This window comes from Xiphophorus hellerii, chromosome 7 (assembly GCF_003331165.1).
Source record: "Xiphophorus hellerii strain 12219 chromosome 7, Xiphophorus_hellerii-4.1, whole genome shotgun sequence".
Lineage (NCBI taxonomy): Eukaryota > Metazoa > Chordata > Actinopteri > Cyprinodontiformes > Poeciliidae > Xiphophorus > Xiphophorus hellerii.
Genome location: NC_045678.1, coordinates 25,883,299 through 25,907,558, shown reverse-complemented (window position 1 = coordinate 25,907,558; position 24,260 = coordinate 25,883,299). Strand labels below are relative to the sequence as shown.

General features: G+C 35.4%; 1 protein-coding gene across 1 annotated transcript in view; it reads right to left on the bottom strand.

Moving 5' to 3' along the window:
* pth2ra (parathyroid hormone 2 receptor a) overlaps nucleotides 1-24,043 on the bottom strand; it is a 51,279-nt gene extending 27,236 nt beyond the window's left edge. Inside the window, exons 1-6 of the mRNA XM_032568816.1 lie at nucleotides 23,473-24,043; nucleotides 14,553-14,658; nucleotides 13,306-13,416; nucleotides 11,084-11,208; nucleotides 8,605-8,702; nucleotides 2,732-2,915 (exon numbers count right to left, since the gene is read on the bottom strand). Coding sequence (XP_032424707.1) covers nucleotides 2,732-2,915; nucleotides 8,605-8,702; nucleotides 11,084-11,208; nucleotides 13,306-13,416; nucleotides 14,553-14,658; nucleotides 23,473-23,556 — 708 coding nt within the window. The 5' untranslated portion in view covers nucleotides 23,557-24,043. The remainder of the gene's footprint in view (nucleotides 1-2,731; nucleotides 2,916-8,604; nucleotides 8,703-11,083; nucleotides 11,209-13,305; nucleotides 13,417-14,552; nucleotides 14,659-23,472) is intronic.
* Between the last annotated feature and the right edge of the window lie 217 nt (nucleotides 24,044-24,260).

The window sequence follows — 24,260 nt, the reverse complement described above, 5'->3', positions numbered from 1 at the left end:
TGACTGTTAATTTTAGTTTTTAAAAAATGCTATATATATCAAATATGGCTTAAAACAAACTTTGTAATTTAACACTTTGAAACTGATCTCAGATGCTTGGAAACTCCAGCTACAAGGTGGAGCAGTGCCTTGAAGGTCCTTCCATTTGTTTTTCACAATTGAATGGTCGACACTGGAGATTAAAGGATTTCTCAAGCATGTATGAAAGAATCAATTCAACACTCCATGTATGTTTTTGATGAGGGAAAAACATAACATTATATATGATGTTAAGCTCAAAAATGTCAAATTTACATAAAACTGCTCCTTTAAGTCTGTAAATCAGGAGTGTCCAAGTGTATCTTGCCCTTTCAATTTTTCTAAAATCTGATTTTATTACTACTATTGAGTACTTTAAACTCTGTGTGTCTGCAAAAATGTTCGGTAACCACATGAAGGCAAAATAAAAAATGAATTGTAATTATTTTTGTAAGGCTATTGTAGCCAATAAGCATCAGCAACAAATATGGAGTGTTTTCTTCTACATAAACCCTGAGGTCGCAAGTCTGTTTATAAAAATTATGTTTAGAGCTTTGTAGACACAATTATGGTTTTCTAGTTACATGACAGGCATTTGCCATCCATCCATCCATCCATCCATCCATACATACATACATACATGCTCTGATATCCTCCAAAGAGAAAAGTCCATTAGGCATCGAGATCAGATGACAAACCACATTTAATTAATTCATTTTATTGAACACTGTTTGCACTCTGAGCTTCCCCAGATGACATATCTCATCATCTTATCTGTAATGTATAACAGTTGAAGCCAGATGGTTACAAATACTGACTTTCCATGTAACTATATGAGGTGCAGATACATCATCTCGATATGCATCTTTATTTTTCTAACATGTCTTATAATGGAACTGCAGCATACCTTCAGGCATATGTTGCTCTAAACCAATAGTGACACAGTCACAGTTCAATAAATAATCTGAGCTGTCTGGCTGCAACTTTTTTTTTAATCAGCGCAGATCAGAAATTCAAATAAAAAAAACTCCAAGCTGTATTGTGTTTGCTTTTTATTTACTTTCACTGTGCAGAATGTTGAGTGTGCACAGTTTTTTAAATAGGCTCTTGTCAACTTTATCTAATAAAGATGAAAAGATTTTCTGAGTCATAAATTGAATTTTACTCCATATGAAATACAAGTATCATGTTCAATAGCATACCATGGAGGAAAAGGTTTTTAAAGGTAAAGTGTACTTTTATTCTGCTTCTACAAACTCAGAAATACCAAAGTCAGACTGTTCTGTAAAGCCACTATGGTTGGATATCGCCATTTGTCATTGAAGATATTGATTTATTCCATTTATGTATGGGTTGACATTGGAGAAAAGATTTGCAACAATGAAAAATGGCAAACCACCACTCATTTTTCTCAGCATGTTGTAGATCTGACAGATTACATAACGTAAATCAATACTTTTTATATGTTTTTAAAATTAAAATATTACTTTCTTGCTTTGACTTACAACTACCCTGTCGTCATATTTGGGGGCCATTAAAAAAGTGAGAATTATCCAATTAACTTCTTTTTGAATAAAATTAAAATATAATTATTCACGAATCACACTTTATAATCAAAACCATTAAATTAAGCAGATTTTATGTTTCAATGTTTTAAAGTGATTGCATTTAAATTGCAGATTACCAGATTATGTCAATAATTACACTTAGCTTTGGTCAAATAAAACTTACTCCTGTGTTCAGAGTGTAAAAACAACACTTGAAAAGGTGAAAAACAACATTAAATAGATGAATAAATGTATGGTTGGACCAATTTTGCAAACATCTCTTTCATCCTGCTATGTATTTTTTCTCTCCATCTCCCCTTGCTTTTAATATGTTAACAGAAACAGTGCAAGCATGCTGGAATCTGAGTTTGTGTTCACTTTAACTGTGTGAGATGTTTTCCTGCAGCCAGACTGAACAAAGGAACACTATAGCTTTCATTAGTATGCAGAATATAGGTCATTATATTTATCTTTGTCTCCACGTGTTGCCAAATCTTTAAGATCTTTGCATAACAGCATGGATAAAGGATAAAGGATGTCCCTTTATCCTTATTTTATTTCCTCTAAGTTTTATGTATCTATCCTCTATGATTCTGATTTTAATAAGCTTATGAAAGGAAACCCAAAACATTTGTGCATTTTAAACAGAAATTCAGATAAATATTAGAGAAATCTACACATCTGAACTGAATAAAGTCAAAAAAAAATTAGATACATTATGTTAACATAAATATTCATGCAAACGTCATTAGCACAGAATATTATGCTTTCTGATGTCCTGTTCCTGATAAAGTAGCATGAGTTTAACAAGCTCTAATTAGAAATTTGACAGACATGCTAAGAGTAGCTTGACAACTGTAGTTATAAAACAGAGTGTGCAGCTGGAGCGCTCTTACTTTCTTTGCCACAACTGCCAAATCTGCTTTTTCTTTTTAAAATGAGGTCAAGTTTAGAATCTGTTTTTTTCTGCTGCTACAGAAAATACAGACACTGGGCTTTTACCTGGTCTCTCATTACAAGAGAGCCATGACAAGGACATGAATAGTTTAGCAATTTTAAAACACTTAGCAATGTATTCTCTTAAGCATCAATCTCCTTTTAATTATGATAAAATGACAAGCAGGCATTTTACAAGAAAACGTTCAAGAAGACGACTTGATACTTACATACTGGGACTTGTCGAGTGATGAAATGCTCGCTGTTTTCAGGTTATCCAGCAGGGCTGAGTCAAAGTCTTGCAATCCGGCACTCGAATAGACAACTTTGTCCTTCACGAAAATGCTGACAGCCCGCAACATAAAGGAAACGAACAAGTGCATGTGGATGTAGTTTCTGGTGCAGTGAAGGCGCCTGCCGGGATCAGAGAAGTTATGGTTAATTGTTATGAAAAAACAAATAAGTAATTTCAGCCCTCCATTATAACTATGGAGGGCTGAAAAACCAGGAATATTATACAAAAGTAATGTAAATGCTTTATCTGGCTTTGTATACAGTTGTATGACCAAGAACTCCAACTAAAAGCCATGAAATTTATCAAATATTTAGAAATTATTTTCTTTACTCTGCAATAATAAGGGGTAAAAAAAGGAATATATGTAGTTTCTTTTGTTAAATACAGTCTAAACAGTCTCTCACATAAGGTCCACCTCAGCTTCAACACAAGTAGTTGCTGAACATCAGATCAGCTCCCTGCATACAGTAAAAAGCTTTTCAGTAATCCAACACTACCTTGATGAGAGCTACAGCACAAGGATGTAACTCAGTTTTTCAATGCAAAAAATTGCAAGATAAACTAGGGAGGAAGTAATTGTCAGGGACACTGTAAGCCAACTTATTGTACTCAATATGGGACTCACCGTTGACACGTTGTTGCTCTTGCAGAATTTATACAATAGGAGCCAACAGAGAAACTCCACACACTTCAGATTTAAAGCCTGCTTTGTTGCTCTCAGTGACTGCAGAAGTTAAGCCTCAGGCACTGACAGGTTTATCGTTCTAACCAGCTCCTGCATTGCTGATGCTGCTCTCAATTATCATGAAAGAGCAGAGCCAACTCCGATTCAATGAGTGGCCCACTCATCATTTTCAGGGCTGAAGATGACAATGTTTACAATGAAGGCTTTCACATAAAAAAATGACTAAAACCTGATTGCAGTCCTTAATTAGCAATGATGGGCTAATTACTATTCAACAGTATACAGCTGTAATAAGAGGCTCACATAAACTAATCATACGCATGACTGTCATTTGAATTTTGAGCTTTTAAAGATTAATTGGGAACATTCTTTTTCAGAGTGAAATAACTATGCAACAAACTGATCCACTTATTCTTTAGAAAAAGAATTGGCTTGCATTTATTGTGGCCTTTTTCCAATCTATCATAGTCTGAATTATTAATGACTATTAATAATTAGTCATTGGTAAACTCACCAACCACTTTATTAGGCACATCTGCCTTAATTCTTCCTGGCACAGATCCTGGGTTTCTGCATGTTTCACCAACTCAAATTTACAATTTTTTAAGACCTTTATAAGACCACCATAAATGGAATTTAAGACCAGATAAATAAATTGTATGGGTTTGCAGCAAAAGTGAGCCAATGACAAATACGGACATTGTCCAGCCAACTGGCAATAAATTTGCACATAACCAAGATGGATGTAAAAAAAAAGAGCTAGCTTTACTCTTGCTAGTAAACTAGCTAGCAGGGATATATTAGCAGCTACGGCAGCTGCAAACACCTTGAGTCACAGAACGCAGTGAAGATGTCTGCACATGACTCAAAGTTTTGAGTCAATGCAAAAACTTAAACTACTTGGGAAATATGAGATTAAACGAGCTAGCAAGCTTATTATTATATTTCAATTAATTTAAAGCTTTTTAAGGTCTTATGTTTAGATACATAAATGTAAGATGTTCTCAGACTATAAGGATATGTGGGCAGATGAGATTTGGTAACCATGGAAGCCACTTCAGTACAGTAAACTCGCTGCCATGTTTTAGAAACTACTCTGACATAATATAAGGTTTTTGAAGTGGTAAATTATCCTGTTGGAAGTAGCTGGGTTATACAAAAGGACCCAAAACATGCCGCCATGCAATTACACAACCACTACCAGCCTGAATCCTTGATAAAAGGCATCATGGATCCACGTCTTCAATTTGTATATACCAAATTCAAACCCTAAAATCAAACTGCTTCAGACCAGGGAAATTTTTCCAGTGTGTTTAACCTCCAATTTCTGTGACACTGTTCAAATTCTAAACTCGTTTTTCCTGTTCTTTGTAGACATGAGTGTCAAATGGTGAGATGTTCACAGCTCTCTGTATTTTTTCTCTTTTTCTGGCCATTTCCAATAAACATGAGAAGTACTTGTGCATGAAAATCCCAGTACATCTGTTGGTTGTGAATAAGGCCTCGTTTGATGTAAAATGTGTGCTTCATGCAATCCTGCTCTGCCAGTAGAATCGAATCTTCCTTCACTGATACACACACCAAAAGTGGCAGAGATACTAGAGTTGGGAGGAGAGCTGATAATAGTCCTGAAAATCAAGATTATTAAAAAATATAATTCAGTCCCTCCAGGATTTCACAGTTTTGTGGCTCTGCTTTAGAAATATTTGCAAGGAATTTTGAACAAAAAGATCAGTCAATAAACACCTTCTAAAACATACATAAAGAATAAAAAAAAGTCAATTGCAGACTTCTTTTGCTGGTGAAATATATTAATGCAAAGTGTGCAAAATTATTTCCCGCCGCCTTCATGTAGAACAGAGGCATACTTTTTTGCTCGATCCTTTGCGATTATGTATGACATTAAAATGACATTAAATGTGACTTCTTAATTGCCATATCAATCACGGCCTACAACTTGACTCAGCAGTGTGGTAAAAGCAGAGGTGAGGCTAGACATTATGGTTGTCCATCATTTTGACCAATAAGTAAAAAAAAAAAAAAAAAGTCATAATCTATTTTTGAAATTATAATACTGACATCCATCCAATAACGATAAAACTATACTGTTGAGTACTTAAAGTTTACATAGTATACTGTGCTGCAATTGTAGTAAAGCTTTGCATTGGCGATAAGGGAATATTCACACTAAAATAGGAAACTTCAAAACAGCAGTAAGAGGTTTGTAAAGATCAAAGATTCATATGTTGCTTTGTTGAGTCAAACACAGCAGATGTGAGACCTCTGTCTAAAGGCAGCTTGACGGCCCTTTGAAAAGGCAGCAGCAACTCATGCAGGATTTATGCTCTGTGGTCTTTATCAGAAATGCATGTCTGTCACATTCCTTTATTCCTGTTTTGAAGTGTGCATGTTTTTGTCTGAAGTTTCTGATACAAACTAAAAGACCAGATGAAAAGATGCTGCCATTCAAATCAGGAGAGTTTAAAGGCAAAAAAAGAATTACTAAAATGGTTAAAATCTCTGAATGTGTTTGAATAAAATCTCGTCATAAAAGAAAATTATATTAATCATAGTTTGAAAGCTGCTGTACTTTATTTCACATTGTTTGCGCATTTAAATGTTCTGACATTAGTTGTTTTTATTTTAATAGACACATCAAGAACTTGAAAGAAGATTTTTTTAGAAAGGTCCAAGTTTTTATAGATAAATCTTATCTTCCAAGAGAAGATAAGATTCCAAAAGCATCTAAAGTTATCTGGAAAAGGTTTTCTAATAAATTACATTTTGTTGAGAAACATAAATGAGTATTTACAAGTTCACTGCAAAATAATCTTATCAAGTATTTTTTGTCTAATTTTGAGTGCAAATATCTTAGTAAACTTAAAATATGACAAAATAACTTAAAAGAAAACATTTTATCAAGATAAATAAGCTTGTTATAAGTGAATAATTCTTGTACATGTAAAAAAAAAAAAAAATAGAAGTTCCGCTGACAGATTTCTTTTACTTTAAAACATGAAAAATGTCTTGTTGTAAGTGGAAAAATCTGTACTTTATGCTAGAACAGTATAAAGTACAGTGTTAGTACTTTATATTTTTTTGTAGTGTTGATCATTACGTTAAATAAACTGTAAACTGGATTGGTCATAACACACTAGCCACCTGTATGGGAAAGTGCAGAGCAGGATATACTTCCTGAGGAGACTGCGGTCCTTTAACATCTGCAGCAAACTGCTCTGGATGTTCTACCAGTCTGTGATTGCCAGTGTCCTCTTCTACACCGTGGTGTGCTGGGGAGGCAGCATATCCAAGAAGGACACGTCCAGACTGGACAAACTGACCAGGCGTGCCGGCTCTGTGGTCGGCATGAAGCTGGACTCTCTGGTGACGGTGGCAGAGGCGAGGACACTGAACAAACTGCTGGACATCATGAACGATAGCAGCCACCCTCTACACGCCGTCATCAGCAGCCAGAGGAGCCTGTTCAGTGACAGACTGCTGCTTCCCAAGTGCCGGACCAATAGATTTAAGAACTCTTTTGTCCCCCATGCCTTCAGACTGTACAATTCCTTATTGGGGGGGAGGTGACACAGGACAGAGGGTGGAAGGAGTAGTGACCCCTTGTACTTTTCTCCATACTTATCAGGTCAAACCACATAGTGCAATACAATATCACTGGTCAATCTATCCGCCAAATTCTTATATATTTTTTGTGTTGTATTTATATTTACTTATATTCTTATATTCTATATTCTTATTCCTTGTTTCTTGCATAATTTAAGGTTTTTCTTGCATAATTTAAGGTTTTGGTTACTCACATTTGGTGTGTACCTTAGTATTTAATTTGTATTTTGTATTCTTTTGCACTTTTGCTTACTGTGTTATCTTTGTTTTTTGCCTGGGAGCTGCTGGTAACTTCAATTTCCTGAGGGAGTCTTCCCAAAGGATCAATAAAGTACAAGTCTAAGTCTAAGTCTAAGTCTAAATTCTCCATATCTCCATTCAAATTTCATAAAGGTTAGATTTTTGGCATACTAACGGTTGTCTTGACGACAGAGTTACCAAAAGTCTCTCTTCTGCTTCTCTGTTTACGGCTGTGCTTATCTGGCCTGTCAGTTTAGGTGGATAAACATTTATTTTTGCTGCTGTGTCACACTGTTCCAATAAGGAAGAGGAACTGAAAAATGTATAACTTGGGTTATTGTTTCTAAACCTAACTCTGCTCTAAACTCTCCATAACTCCCCCCAAACTAAATTATCTAATCTAATCAATCAGACTTTTATTTATTTATTTATTTATTTTTGGTGAAGTGTAAAAATTATTTTTCTTCCAGCATTTCATTTTAAGTGAGATAAAATTTTAGTTTTCTCTGTTTATTTGTGGTGTTTTGTTGGACTTTCTTTCCAAAGACAGAGTTAATGGGTCCTGAAGGCTTTTCTAATTTTCTTCATGTTTACAATAAAACATAAAGCTGCACTTCTTCACAGTTTTGTCCTTGAGTTTGCTTGGAAAGCTCCTTGATTTGCGCTGTTCCCTTGGTGATTTTGAAGATGCTGTGGGTTTTCATATCAAGTTCTTAGGTGAAGCTGTGGAATGTCTACGTTGTGAAAAATGTGTGCAGAATAACTGAATAGAGACATAATATTAACGATCAAACCACCCCTTGAAACATCTGGAGCATTGCTGAAATGCTTCCCTTTGGGTAACCTTTTCCATTTTACAAGGGGACTTCTCAAAACTGTTAAAAAACAAACTAAAGTCCATTTTTTGTGCTGAGAGTGAGTGACTCATACAATGAAAACACAAAAACTCTCTGTTTTGAATCCCCTAAGGTTTTAAAATGTCAACCAGTTTATTATTATTATTCACCTGCTTTTATTTCCACCAGCTGGTTCAGACATATAAGACTTGTGAGCAAACACATACCTTTTTTTTTGTCAACAAACCTTTCAAAACTGTTGAAGGGCTGTCAACGATTAAATGATGCAGTTGTTTCAAAAGACCTCAAACTGTCACTTTTTGCCAAGTATTTGTAGTTCTATAAACTGTGCAACAAATTAGTTAGTGATCCTTTTAACTAGTCATTAACCAGTTTATAAGAATACAGGAAGTATTTTCTTACCGAAAGTATCCAATGATCATGATGGCCACTAGCAGAGAGCTGAAGGACACAGCGTAGCCGGTGGTGTACATGACATATAGACTCTCAAAGAAGTCTTTCTGTGAACATGCAGGAAGAAAAAAGCATGCTGTTTAGTTCACTTCTATAGAAAAAAACACAAGCACGGTCTCACAGGACTGTCTAGACAGTCTTAAACAAGTCTTACACAAGCACAGTAAAATGAAAATGTCCAAATAAGCCTAAAAATGGTCTGAAAACTGAAATTTTCCAACCAATGGTCAGAGGAAAATAGGCTGAAAGATGTTGGTGATAAAGTCAAAAGGAGGCTCCATCTCTCTCCCTAAAGATGTTTATTTATAGCAGATTATATTTTTCAAACACCATGGTTGCTGGTGCAGCTTACGGAATATAAAAAGGTGGAAAACATGATCTTCCAAAGCATTTCTGCTTTATTTGTTTTTCATTTTATGCACGGAATCCATATTTGCAGGAAATAAATAAATGACAGCCAAAATTAAAGTGGCACTATTTCAGTTTAAGAGAAGCAGTAAAACTGAGCGTTCATATGTCGAGAAAAAAAAAAAATTTATTTGAAGTTCAAGTACCAAATCAGCAGGGAAGTCAGGCGTTAAAACCAAATGGATGAGAGCGCCGCGGACACTCAGTCACACCATCTGATGATGACATTTAAGGCACAAAGCCTTAAAATTTCTCACTGAGTCACAAAGCATAACACCTACATAAAAGCTTACATGTCCACAAAGGATGTAGAACCTTTTATTTTTACTTGCTCTATTATGTTAGAAATGTATTTTGTTTCACACATCAAACTGAGTGTGAAAACATTAAAACGCAACGTAGAAGTCAGAAAGTTAATGTATTATTTTGAACACAGCTGGTATAAAAGTGGAGGTATTTTGTTGCTATTGTCTTTGTTTAATTTAATTGTTACAGGAAAGAAAGATGCTGGTTGCGTCTTTTTAGCAAAGATCTAAATCAAATCAATGTTTATTTGTATGGCATATTTGAGCAGCAAGGCAGTTCAAGGTGCTTTACATAATAAAAAGAGAAAAATTACAAAGTCATAAAGAAAATACTATAAATTCAGCAAGCTTCTCTATTCAGCCTAATGTAATTCTTCTGCACCTCTTCTATCAGTGAAGCCAAACAGTGTTTGCTCTGTTGGTGAGCAAACACCAGAAAATATTTCCATATTCAGAAAAAATCAAAAACACAAAATAAAAATCTAATTCTTTCATTGTATTTATTTTTTCTCCTTATTGTTTTGTGCTTTTTCTTCTTTCTTTCTTTCTCATTTATGAAGCACATCAACACATAACACTCTGCGCTTGCACTGCACCTTTAATTTTGTTTCTGGGTCTGTTCATCTAATCTTAATGCCTTTATTTGATTTGTTTACATCACAATAATATAATAAATAATTAGAAATGTATTTTTTCTGTTTAGTACATTGAAGATGTATGGAAATTAAGTTTAAATACCAAAATAACTTGCTTTTCAATCAAATCAATGAAGGTTAAGAGTTTTCTACCAAATAAAAATGAAATTTGTAAAATAAAAAATAAAATTTTGATTCTTTTACTGACAACGTTGAGCTGAAACATAGAAACCTAAATTCATTTTGGGGTCACTACAACTGAAAAATACTCAATCAGCTGTGTTCTTCTACTCCCCAGTTTTCCATTAATTCCAGTTTTTTTCCAACTTTTAACTTGATGCTCTCAGTTTTGTACTCTTCATAGAAGCAATATCTTTGATGCCATTCAGTTCAACTATGATACTTTTCACTTGAGCTAATGCCGGAAACAATATAATGTTCTCGTATCGGTTTCCTTGTTATATTATTTTTTGTTATCATAGTAAGAAAATAAGATACCATATAAGATGTATTCCCATTTCTGTATAAATACATTGAACTCCACTCACATAGTCAACAGTTTATTTCGAATCTAAGTTTTATAAAGTGCATAATAATGGTAGAGTGTTATTTACTGCATTTTAAGCAATGAAGCTGACCAAAATATTCATCCATCCAAGCTGTAATTCAGATTTCCCAGAAAGCCTCATCGTAGTTCATCACAGATCATCAAGGTTTGATGAATAAACAAGCTATGATGCCTGTTTACTGGAGTGAAGGAGCTGACTGTTTCTGTGATTATTCCTTTTGTCTCATCAGTTTTTGATTAGGTCATAGCTTTCATATTTTAATGTTCCTTGCTACGATGCTTTTGTGAACAGTTTGTTTGTTTCTTTAGTACTTCATCACATAGAAGAAAAAGTGCATTTATACAGATTTGCTTTTCTTCTAACATGCAATGAAAGGGAAAAAAGAGAACTGATGCTTTACATATGAACTTTGAACACTGGTGCAGCCTTTGTTGAAGGGTTGAGCAATCACAAGGCTCTCTGAATGACAATATTAACAAAAATTCTTGTTATATTCAACATTAATACTTGCTCTTGCTTCCTCATCACTGAGGGGCTGAAGGAACCGTAGACACTCTGAATAATTGGTCCATGTTTTGTTCCATTGCTCCACAAAGACCCAGGAACCGTTGACATCACACCTCCTGTAAGCGTGTCCTGCAAACGTAGACTCAAGTTGGTGCATTTCCAAAAAATATTTGCAACATACAGACTGCCTGCACATCTTCAATTCAAACATTTTTGGCATTTGGGGACATAGAAGTGACATAGAACATAGAAGTGCTTTAAAACTAACTAAATCTGATGTACAGAATTACAGTCTTGAAAAATCCATGTATGAATAAGTACATAAAACTATAAAAATATATTTTTGTTTGCTTTTATCTGCTTTTCTACTTGTTCCATCGTTTATTATCAGTCAGTGTTTAACCTCGTCTCTGTCTTAGACAAAGCCACTAGCTGAGCTGTTGATGAGACTAACTATAAATGCTCTCTTTCATCCCATGGACATTTTGGTTTAGCTGTGCTTCTCACCTAATTGAAACTACTAAAGACGTTGCTACTGCCATTGACTCTTTGCTCTTTCTTAAACATTAAAGGTACTTCTACACCAATGCTTCTGTTTCTTTTTTGTTTGTGTGGTCTATCTATTTAAAGCCCTAGATGGTGATTCACATTTAGTCCAGTTCTGCTGGAGGTTTCCTCCTGTTAAACGGGAGGTTTTCCTCTCCATTGTCACCACATGCATGCTGAGTATGAAGAACTGGATTAATGTGTGGAGGTAAAGAAGAAAATTGGGGGAATCAAGGCTAATGCACTGCAAATATTTCCCAGATGTGTAAAGTGCCTCTGTTAGATCTATATAAATTGCAAAAGGAGAACATTAGAAGCTTCATTAGAACGTCTTTTCATGTTGCTAAGGTGTAAATGATGCTCAGTAGATAAGAAACACTTCTAAAAACCTCTAGATTGTTCTATGCCTGGCAGCCAAAGCTTGACCAAACTGAGTCCATGCCACTGAACATTTATTTCAAGCGCAGCTACAAAACTTCAACTGCTTGGGTGAAAAAGAAAAATAGTTTGCTATGATTTAGCAATGGAACTTTAGGAGACCTTTCAATAAACAAATAACACCAACTGTGCTATTTTACCATGCTTATTGCACAATGACGTAACAACGTTACCTTCAGTTGATATAAAAATGCTGCACGTACATCAAGCGCAACAGAAGAGAATTATGGCCTCTGTCTCTTTAAGAAGCTTCTGCTCTTCCTGACAATCCGGTTTCAACACGTCATCACAACACTGCTCCGCCTTAATGCAGTTTACAGCCATTCTTAGGAATGTTTGACTGAGAAATAGTCTGGATGAGTTCAACAGACTCAGTTTCACCAGGTGTTTACCGATTGCTGCTGCCGCTAGTCTGGAGGAGCTGAGTAGCAAGCCCTGACTCGCTGCCACGGGAGATTTTTTAATCATGAGTAAAAAGAAATAAAGCAACACATTCAGACGTTTTGATGATATAAAGCTTAACAAGTCCATTTTACACAATACCTCCCCTTTAAAGTGCAGATGCAGATTCAGAGTTGGTTAATGCGAAATTATATAGCAGATTTGTTTGTGTTATTATAAAAAATTAATCCCTTACAGGTTTCTTCTTTTTTTCTCTCTATTTCATTACTGTTATGGATACAATTTTCTCTTTTATATCGGAAAATATGTTTTAAAAAGATCTTTTTTTTCTGTTTGTCCAGGGTATATTTGTCTATTTGTCATTATTTTAATGATCTGAAACATTTAAGTCTGACAATCAGCCAAAAAAGGATAAATCTTAATGGGAGAGCATAGTTTTTCACTTTACTGAAGCTTATTGACCAAGTGGATTTTTTTTGTCATTCCAGCACTTTGTTTTGTCACACACAGCATGTCAGAAAAGCTGCATAAATGCCTTCAAAGGACTTTTATGGAATCCAATTTTTTAGGCATAACGCAATTTTGTGCTAAGTGTTTTCTTTCCCTTTGTAGATAAACCCATTAAACAACAAAAAGAACAAAACATTCATCCTGTCCAAGACCCCTGGGTCTTTTCAAAATTTGCTTTTTAGATTTCAGGAGGTACTTTAGCACAAAGTGTCGGGGTTAAAAGTGGTTGCATTACCGAAATATCAGCAAAGAGAGGGTTCTGAATTTATCATTGCATTCAGCGTTTCACATTCACAGTCATTGCTGGTACAGAAGAGAAAGATTGTTAACCTTTGTGATTGAAGTCATAGATGTAAGCTGGGCAGGGAACCTTCATAATCTGCCCAGGTGAGCCATGAGGCCAACAAATAAGACCGTCCCAGTCTGGAGGGCACACGTCATCTGCAGCGAGAAGACACAGAAGTCACACTTTTATCTATCTGGTCATTAATGAGTGTCAAAAACCATCGATTGATCCATATCCACTTATTGCTGCAGCCTGGAATGTTTTTCTGGATAACTTAAGTTCTTTTTATCCAGTTAGAAAATATAAAGACTTGAGGATTTCCACCATTTTTGTAGCTTTTTAAAAAAATCAAGTTCAGGTAACAAAACAAAATTTTGTTCACAGTTACAGGCTTAATAAAAACCAAAATACAGCTCTGATTGGAGCCATTTTTTCGGATAAATGGACAGGATGCTAAATTAAATGAATGATGATTAGACGAGCTTGTGTCCAGCACAATAAAAAGCCACATGTTGCACAGACTCATTAAACCTGCTGTGAATCGCTATTGTCGCAGCATCCTGCTGTGGGGAAAGTTGGACAAGAGCTGGGAAAGTGGCCACAACTGAGGGAATAAATAGATGCTGCTAAATAGAAAAAATATGAAAATAATGCTTCAATCTTAGTATAGTTGAAATATTCTACAGAAAAGGCAGCTTGTGCAGCTGAAAAACTGAGGAAAAAATTATACTTGACATGCTATTGGCTTTCTTTTGCAAAACAGCCAATCCAGAAGTGACATTTATTTTCCTAGTGCTGACAGGCTGAACCCGGTGAAATAGAGCGTTTTAAGCGAATGTTAGGTATTCTTTAACCCATGCAAATATCGGGGATCCAATGTACACAAATTTTTACCTATGATGGAAAAAGAGGCATTTAAAAGAGAAGATGAAATTGTTATGCATGTTGATGTCTTCTTTCATTGAGCTATCTGTTTTGATATGGTTAAGATAACTGATAACCTGCTGAATGTACACTGATAGTGATAAAGCAAAGGTGTTTGCAAGAAGTCTAAAGCCCATAAGAATAATATGACTTCATATATTATGAAGTCATATAATATGACTTCAAGAAAGTCTCAAATAAAATTTAAAAAAGAATAAAAGTCTGATTATATTCAGGCAAACAGAGAGCCTGAAAGGTAAACTGATTGATTCATGAATTCATTTATAGACAACTCACTTCATACAAATGTTGTTAGAATAAATCCTGATGATTAAAACTGTGCAGATTTATGGATTGGTGTTTGTACCTGTGGTTGTTGGTTCCACACTGGACAGGTTCTGATAGCACCGCATTTTGACTTCATACAGGATGAACATCTGCTCCTGTGCAGAGAGAGGACTGTCGAACCCCATCTGTAAAGCACAAACACAAAGATCAGCTCTCTGACCCCATGTCAATATAATATGTAAATAAACTGGAAGCATTGCATGAAATTTTAATAACATTTGGGACAACTAGGCATCCAGCATCTGCTTTGGGCAGATGTTGCAAACTGAGAAAAGACCACAGAGATCAGAAAGTAGTACAGTTCTCATTTTTAACAAAACTTGTGATCTTTACCTCTGAGAACATGTCCAGTTATAGAAAATGTTATAATTTAGCTACTTTATGCAGTAATATTACTCTAATATAACTCTGCAAGCTAAATGTAGTCTTTTTCAGTAGGAGCAGTACTGCAGTGCATGAGCATTAATAAATGAGCAAACTTAATGAATAAATTAAAGCACACTGATACGTACAAGAATTAAATGTATTGATTCTCATCATTAATCTGGATGTATCATGTTGAGGTTACAGCAAAACAAGATAAGAGATAAATGAACTTTCATTGGTTGCAAGGTGGCACTTAGAAACACAATAACTAAAACAGGAGCCATATTTCTTTTACACAGCTGGTTCACAACTTTTTGGATTAAACTTACTGTTTGGGCTATACTATTGTCAGTTTCCATAAGGTATAATATGCTTAGCAAACATAGGTCCAGTTGAGGTCACTAACATCTTAAGAGTAACTGTAAATAAATGAAGAGAGTTTGAGTTAACATCTGTTTTAGCACTAGTTTTTGACAACTCTAGCCTACCACTGGTTGGCTCTAATTTAACACACATAAACTAGTAAAACTTTGCTTGAATTGTTCTACAGTAAATACATGCATTCTCCATAAAGTGAGTAGGTGTAGTGTAATATGAACCAGCTTAGTTTCAGAGTTTTTGCAGCTTCCATGTTAAGTTGATCTACATGACATTATTATATACTGCTCAGCACTAACTCCTGCTCAGATCTTTACATGATCTATTTGATAAAGCGCCAGAACAACTCTCTCAACTACAACTTGTTTTAAATGTAGCAAGAACAAAAGGTTTTTTATTGCTTCAAAAATGATGTGATTACACTAAGGGAGAAAATCGTGAATAGAAAACCAATAGAGTTAGTGTCTACTTTAAAATATTTGTTTTTTTTAATCGATGATCATTTGGTTTTGAAGAACCATATTCAGTATGTTAAAAATGTTGCATGTTGGATTTTACTAATGAAATAACTCACGCTTCTATTCAAAAATTAGCTGCACAGCTTTATATATATATGATAATTTAGTCATTTGCATGTTTATTTTGAAAGCTATTTTGGGTACAGCTCCTTGTCTCTTAACAAGTAAACATAGAAGTTACGATCTTAGTTCTATGGATGTTCTGCAATTTGTTGCCCCCAAAGTAGGAACTGAAAAGAAAACTTTTAGGTTTTCAGCACCTCATGGAATAAATTACAATCTCTGCTTAATTTACTTTTTAATCTGCCAGTGTGAGATTATGCTCTTGCTGTAAAAGAAAAAATTACACGCACCTTTTCCAGGGGTGCTAATGAGGATAGAGGTCACCAACACCTGAACCAAAACATGTAGAAAGCTTTTTAAGGTGAAATGGTCTTTCTATTGATTGTGTTTATGTGGCTACAGCAGACTTTGATGTTAAGGAGATATTCACATCAAATTAGCATCGTTCCATATTGAAAATGATAATAAAAGATGAAGTAGTCTGTCCTGACAAAAACCATTGTCTTGACTTTTATGTGGAATTGAGAGGTTTATTTTAGTTGTGACACCAAAATGTCAAACTGATGGTTAATTTTCAAAAATAGGATGCATGCAAGAGCTTAATACTCCATGCCAGGGACCATAAATGTCAGCCCCAAAGTGTCATCTCAGTCTTTCCAGTAATTGTGGAGAGATTTCACTTGGTGCAAAACTGGATGATTTATCTGCAGCAAAGGTTACAATCCTTCACTGAGAACCTCTTGAAGTCCTTAATGTAAATTTTTAAGTAATCTTCAACTATCAAAGACTGTCTATTTGATCATGTGACGTGTTATAAAGCTCTTTAATTTTGACAACACTTAAAAATAGAAAGCAACAAAAAAAGAACACCTGGCCTTTTTTTCCAGTAAGTTAATGTTTGACCCGCTCCAAAAACTTCCCGAAAGTAATGTCACAGATCAGCAGGCATTGCACCATTACTTAGCAACCCCAGGAAGCCTAGCAACCCAAACAGAGTTCAAGCACATGTAGTCACATTTGCTCATTATGAAAGTAGAACTGACCAGATCTCATTATCTAAGAATGATTTTGTGATAAAAAATGTTACAAACATGTTTTTTAAGCCCATATACCTCTCCTAACCTGTTCAAGGAAGTACTATAGGTCACCTTTAAGCTTACTAACACTTGGGTTATAATGTAGAACAATGATCATTAGCTCAGCAGCAAATTAAACTCAGAATGTCTCAACAGACAGAAACATTTTTGCCTGGGAGAAAAGGTGAGGATCCAGATTCGGTCCAGATTGGGGGAGTTAATTCAGATGGTTCTGTTAAGGATGCCTTCTGGACACCTGTTGTTTTCCCGCCACAACCTCCTTTGAGGAATCTCAGCGGGACCCTGAGAACACCTTGTGATAACCCATAATGAGCTGGAGTGTGTAAATGGGAAGAGGGATACATGAACCTTTGTTTTGAGCTGTTACACCTGCAACCTGACTTCCAATAAAGTGAAGAAAAATGTCATGTTCATGATTCTTACACTTTTTTTCATGTAGAAATGACATAATACTCTGGATGTATGGATGGATATTTGTACACTTGAAGTAAAACCCAAGTCATTTAGCTGTTTAAACCCTAGAAGTGAAGACTACTTCACTGATAAAATCCTGGAAAGTGTGTCTATGTAGTGTCAAGTCTTTCTCTTTGCACAAGACGTGTTTAAAAGAATCCCAGCTCGTGAACAGATGAGGAAGTTTTATCTTATCAAAATCTTCATATTCTGCAATAATACAGAGGTTAATTGTTCAATCTGTCCTAATATTCTTCTGCGTCGGTTTACAGCTTTATACCACACAGCTTAACAAAGCCATTATTGATCCATCAGCACCTGTCAGGATATCTTGGAAAGTCACATCACAACAGGGCCAAATCAAGATTACAGACCCAAGGAAAATTAAGTAGATCAAGCATGCCTTAATGTTTCTGACAGTTTCCTGCAATATTGCTATGATGCTTAGGACCTGGGATGAAGCATCACTGTTTCTCAGTTCTTTAGATTACTCTTCAGTAATTTCGTACAATAACAGAAAGTTCTCTGTACTGTTTAACTAAAGCACGATTAATGTTTCAATGATTTCTGAAATTAGAAGCAGCAAATGTGGCAAAGCTAAGGCCATCACTCCCTTTGGTCTCATTATCGTTCTTGGTGCTTGCCATGTAGCTGGAGGGTCTCCTATTTACATATGGAGACATGACTGCCATTCAGACGTAAACTATGTTTGTTTAAACATTTTCTAAGGCTTGGCCTGCTGATGCAGTTCAGAGCATGTTAATATTAACTATTCATCAAACTCAATGCTCATAAACATTTAGTAATGCTGTTGCTATTTAATTTTCTTGATCAAAACGCTTGAAACTTGGATAATTAAATATTTCAAACTACTTTAAAGCTTTGTTCAAATGTTGGTGCATAATTCTATGCAGCTTTTAAATCAATCCAGTCATCATCTCTGCATCTGTCCAACCACTCATTCAAACAAATCCATGCATTTACCAATCCAAGACACGTCCATCCATCAATCCATCCGCAGGGAGAATTCCATTTTCACTTGTAAAGGTGTTTTCACACCTGGCAATCAATTGGGGAGGGACTAAAATTGAAACATTTGCTAGCTTTTCAGCTGGTGTGGGTCATTTGCATACTGCATTGTGTCAAACCATTCAAAATCTTTAAATAACCTGTTCCCCTCCTTGCCTGTGGTGGCGCTGCACCAAGAACTACTGACAGAAACTACACACGAGCACAACTTGCTTCTTCACAAATGAAAATAAAAATGAAGTGTCGTCAAATTTTAGTGGTTGTAGAATTTCTCTTTTGACCACAAGCCTTTTCTCCCGCTAGCGCATTTGTTTTGGTTGTTGTTTATCCCCAGAATACCCTGCACTATAGATCATACCTAAATGAGCTTAAAAGAATCAACTGGCATAAACATCTCCAAATAGATATGTGCAATGTGCATGGTATAGGTATTATTTATATATTAATAGCTTCCAAAGGGCTCTTTCTTTCCATCTAATAATTATTTTCATGCTGCAGTTATCTTCAACTATAAAACCACATCCTACAAGCTAACTTCAGAAAGCCAAACCAACTGCATGAGAGCTTAATTCCTTTTCAAGGGGCGTTCCACCAACAAAAGCTCCCGATAGGTACCAGAGAACTGAACACTAACTAATATTTGCTGCTTGATCACCATGGTTCTACACCGCCATGCTGGGAAGGTCTCCAGAATGGTAAAGGGGGGAAAGTAAAAGGAACAAAACCACATCAGGAGTCATTTCCTGAAAAAAACATGACAGCTTCAAACAGAGATGAAAAGAATAAGCACAAAAAGTTCTGCCATGCTGTATGTGGATAAAGTTTCTCTGAGGGAGATTTTGGGAAATAACTTGCTGGTTTTAAAACCTAAAGTACCTGTAAAAACAATATTTACCCCAGAGGTTAATTCCCCAAAGATGAGAAGAGGGACACTGTAAATTAATTTAAATGCAGCAAGAAAAGGACTTTAAGCAGGTGAGGTAACATAACGCAAATTCTCACATAAATATTTGAGGTAAAAGTAAAGAATTTGCTAAATGTGGGTAGGAAACACACACAAAGTGTGAGGAGGTATGCAGTTTAGCTTTCGTCCCTGTTGGAGTTCTCTGCAATCTGGACAATGTGTGACTGAAATTTTTGAGATGTTCACCAAAAGATGGTTGGCCCTGTTCTAGCTAAATTTAGTCTCAGCTTTTAGGCATTTAGTTAAATGCCACAGTTTTTAGACACGTTATTTTATTTAAGCATAATAATTCTGCACCACTTTATGTTGGTCTGTCACATCAGTTCCCAACAAAATACAGTAAAGTTTATGTTTATATTGGGGAGAAACATGTACGAGTTTCAGGTGTATGAAAACTATCACAGTAACTGTACCAGTATTCATACCATTCCTCTGAATGCTTTGGGTGTTACAACAGAATCATCATCATCATCAGAACAGAAAGTTAAAGTTTGAACAATACATTTCTAAAAAGCCACATAGTGGAAATGGTGTAAAATGGAGGTGATATTCAGAAATTGAAATCTAATTATAACGCCGACACACCTCAGAAAACCATCCAGAAAGCATCTTAACCCTTAAACCTTTTTGTTTTTCTGCTGTACATAATCCATTGATTTCAACAAGCCTTTCATGCATTTAGTGCCTGCAGGAGCAGCGCTAGCAAAGCAGGCCCGCAGCGTGGCTGCAATATGTTTTTTTGTAGAGTAGATAATTTCTTATTTACAGCCCTGATTGTTTTTTTCTTCCAATTTGGCCCAATTTGTGCTACGTTTCTCTCTCTTTTTGGTTTCAGTTAATTATTCGGATATTATTTGCTTTGTTTTCTGATTTCTTTTCATAAAATGATTTCCATGTGTTTAAATCTGTGGGCTCAACCTGTAGGAATCAAACTGAGAAAGACCAGGGTAGAAGTGATGATGAATCTGTGAATGTTTTCTATCAGGCGCAGACAAGGTTAGAGATGATTTGCCTGAGAAATCCGAGTATTTTAATTCATCAATCACTGAGAATGTAAATTAGCAAAAAAAATAATTATAGAATGCCAGAAATCATCTGCTGATTAATAGCAAACTTTTTAATCTATACCGTCAAACAAATATATCAATCAATCAATCAAATTTTATTTGTATAGCACATTTCAGCAGCAAGGCATTTCAAAGTGCTTTACATCATTACAAACACAGAAACACAATGCAACATAGAATCAAAAACAAAGCATTAAGTCAAGTTCCATCAATAAATTTGTAATTGATTACATTTCAAATACAATTCTATACAATTCTAATATAATGTACAATCAGTCAGATGGGAAATATGTTTGCCAGTACGGCCTGACTGTTTAACTAGGGTGCAAACCCCATCTACATACAAAAGGTGGTGTCAACTGGTATAACTGAATTTTGTTGTTGAATACCATTCAAACGTTCTTTATTAGCAAGTATATATATGCCCACTGTGACAGATTGGCGACCTGTCCAGGGTGTACCCTGCCTTTCACCCGAAATGTTCCCTGGAGTTCCCTGCACCCCTCCTGACCCCACTAGGGACAAGGGTGTACAGAAAATGGATGGATGGATATATACCCAGTTTTCAGTGGGCAATTTTAAAAAGATAGTATTATGTAGTTTAAGGTGCCTAGAATCCAAAACAATCAAGACACTATGTTACCTTCACATATCAGAAACAACTTAAAGAAAATTTGACTTTGCATCATTGCCATATCTGACTCCTTAAAATTTGTCTCTGTCTCTTTAAGAACCTCCTACCATTTCTGACACTCCCCCTTCATGACATCATCACAACAACTCTTCTCCATGCCTTCCACGGATACCGTCTAACATTAAAGAATGATACAAAGCTCAAAAGAGTTGATTTTGCGTAATAGTCCCCCCCCCAAACCGTACTTAGGACGTTTGCTAAAATCTAGTCTTTTTCTGATGAACACTTTCCTCTTGATACAATATACAGAAATTCTGTAAGGCATCTGTATAATATATAATATTATTATATTTATATAACATAATATATATATATATAAAAAAACTTAGAAACCAAATATTAAATTGAACACAAGTTTTATTTGTTTTAAATTCATCTTGAATATTTTTTTTAATATCTTGTGGTATAGTGCACTTCTCTAATTTGAGGTGTGCAACTATACACTTTTAGGTGTGCACACCGATTTTACTCTATCTATAGATTTTGACTGAAACAAAGAGAGAAACGGGTCTGTTTTTGAAATCATTTCATTAGAGAAAAGAAATTTCAATATCAGGACAAATATACCTTTTCAACAAATCTAGAAAGTAGAAAAAATAGAAAAAAGTGGGATTTGGATCAACAGAAATTAACATTAGCAGGTTTAAAAAACAGAGATTTGTGCATATTTATTTGAAATAAGTCAAAAGTCAAACATAAAATAAAGTTTTATATCCATGTGATTCATGTAGAAATCACAGTTATCCTACTGATTCCTTCCTCTGCCATTAATCAAAACCAAAAGCTATACATTCATGCTCTTTTCCAAAGTTTATTGGAAAAAAACTTTGGAGAAGTCTCCTCTACTTATTTACATTATGTTTCTCTGTATTTCATTGATTTTGACCTTTATTCTGTTATTAACCAATGTGACATTTGCTTAGTGAAAATTTCCCCTGGTGTAACATTGCTGTAATATTTAGGAGCATTGTTTTCATTCATTATGAGAGGATTTGGAACAAAAAGGCCTATGCAAAAACAGTGACAACCAATTTGCAAATTAAAAGAACCACTTTGAACCTCTCCAATAGCTCTCTTGGCAGTGACTAATACAGCAGAAAATCCAGTGATTCACATATCATCATGTGTCACCATTTTGCCTAATTTCCATTCATCAAATGTCCTGAGATTTTTTTTCCCCTGTTGAGCTCATTGCTACCAGTGTTCAAATAAATCAACCTGACAGTGTCTGCTATCTCTGTACCTCAAAGAAGCACTTGGCTTTAGACTCTTTTAAGGTCGAGCTCCAGATAACATTTAGCTGGAAAAGCAGAAATATGTTGCTTTACCAAATATAGCCTATACTTGCAGAATGTAAGATGGGTTGGAGCTGGATTTTCTGAGGTAATTGTTTAATTTACAAATGGCAGTAAAATACTGTGATTCCAAATGTATCTAATTGGTGTTTCTTTTGTTCTAGAAGACTGTAAAAATGTGAAAAGATGCTTTAAAGAGTAGCAGATATGTCTCAAAGTCCTCATTAAAAAGGACTGTCAAAATAAAGTCCAAAAGTTGTTTTTATATGGCATCCATGAAGGATATAAAACCTTATAAAAACTCCCATAGTTAACAAAAAGCTGAAAAAAGGAAGAAATGCTTGAATAACTGGAAAATAAACCACAAATAAATGTCCGTAAAAGCATACGTGTAATCAATAAGATACAAAATCAAATGTCAAAGTAAGTAGATAATTAGGAAAAAAATATATATGTTGTATTTCATATACAATATTACAAGTTGAATAGTTTATATCTTCTGCTGTATATTTTATGTCTTTTTTCTTGATTTAAGTGTTTTTAGTCCACCACAGAAGTACAAAAAATGGGGAAGACAAATGTGAAACGATACAAAATTAAAAAATATTAACATTGTGTAAAAAAAATGTTTTTAAAGAAAAACAAATGAATAATGAATTTTTTAAAATGACATTTAAGAAGGTAAGTAGGAATGTTGAACTGGAGTTAAATTAACATTTTTAACTTTACATTTTGTATGCCATATTATTTTACAGAATAAAGCCAGTCCAAATGTTTGAATTAATCTCTTTGTTGCATTGTTTTAGCTGTGTATCTATTTTTAATGCTAGTTCTTCTTTATTTTGACAGCTTCAGAGCTCCATACAGGCGCAGCTGTGAAGGAAGGCTATTTATTCCGATGACTCATTGCCTGTTTTTTTTTAACGTAAAGACTATTTTCCATTAAGCTGTTTAGATATATAGGATTTTACCATAGCTCAAGAAAAACAGAGGCAAATAACAGACAGTTTCTTACCTGTGCTTCAACCCAAGTCCGATAAATTAAAAAGTTAAAGATCCACAAAATAAAGTTCACAGTTCGTCGCGCTTTCAAAAACATTGCGAAAACGTGTGTTCAATTGAATCCTCCGTGATGTCGGCGCATCCTTAAATAAAATCTTCACCTCATTGCAAAGTTTCGCCTAAAGTTCCGTTTGAAAACCTGAGCCGCGGCAGGTGGATTCATCAAATCCTAACATCCCCACTTCGCTCCTGGCACATGCAGAAGTATTCCCAGAAATGACTCCCCCGCTCCTAGAGAGCGTGCAGGACCCCGTGACTGCTGCCTCTGCAGAGGAAGAGACCCCGCTGGACGCCGGCTGGCTCCGGAGGTCCCCGTTAACCCGCTGATGTGGTGTCCAGTGAGCCGCATGCAGAGATGGAGCTGGAATAAATGAGCTCCAATTTCAGGTGGCAGCACATTTCCATGTGTCATGAATCACTTCATAGTGTGGTGGGAATTTTCTCCACGGAGCACCCACTGCATCCAACCTGACTGCTGCTCCTGCAAGTCACCATGTGACGTGTGGTAGAGGCTCCTCTCTCTCCATCGGTTTTACCTCAATGAGGAAACGCGCGTCTCTGATGCATCTTCAACTTGCAAGCTGTTTTTCAGTCCCATCCAAAACTATTCCAAGAGCAGCAACAGGGATAAATTATTTATTATACAAACACTGGTTTGCCTTCATGGTATGTACAATATATTGCATGGATATCATATTTTTCACATTTTATCACATTACGTCCACAGACCTCATGGTTTTA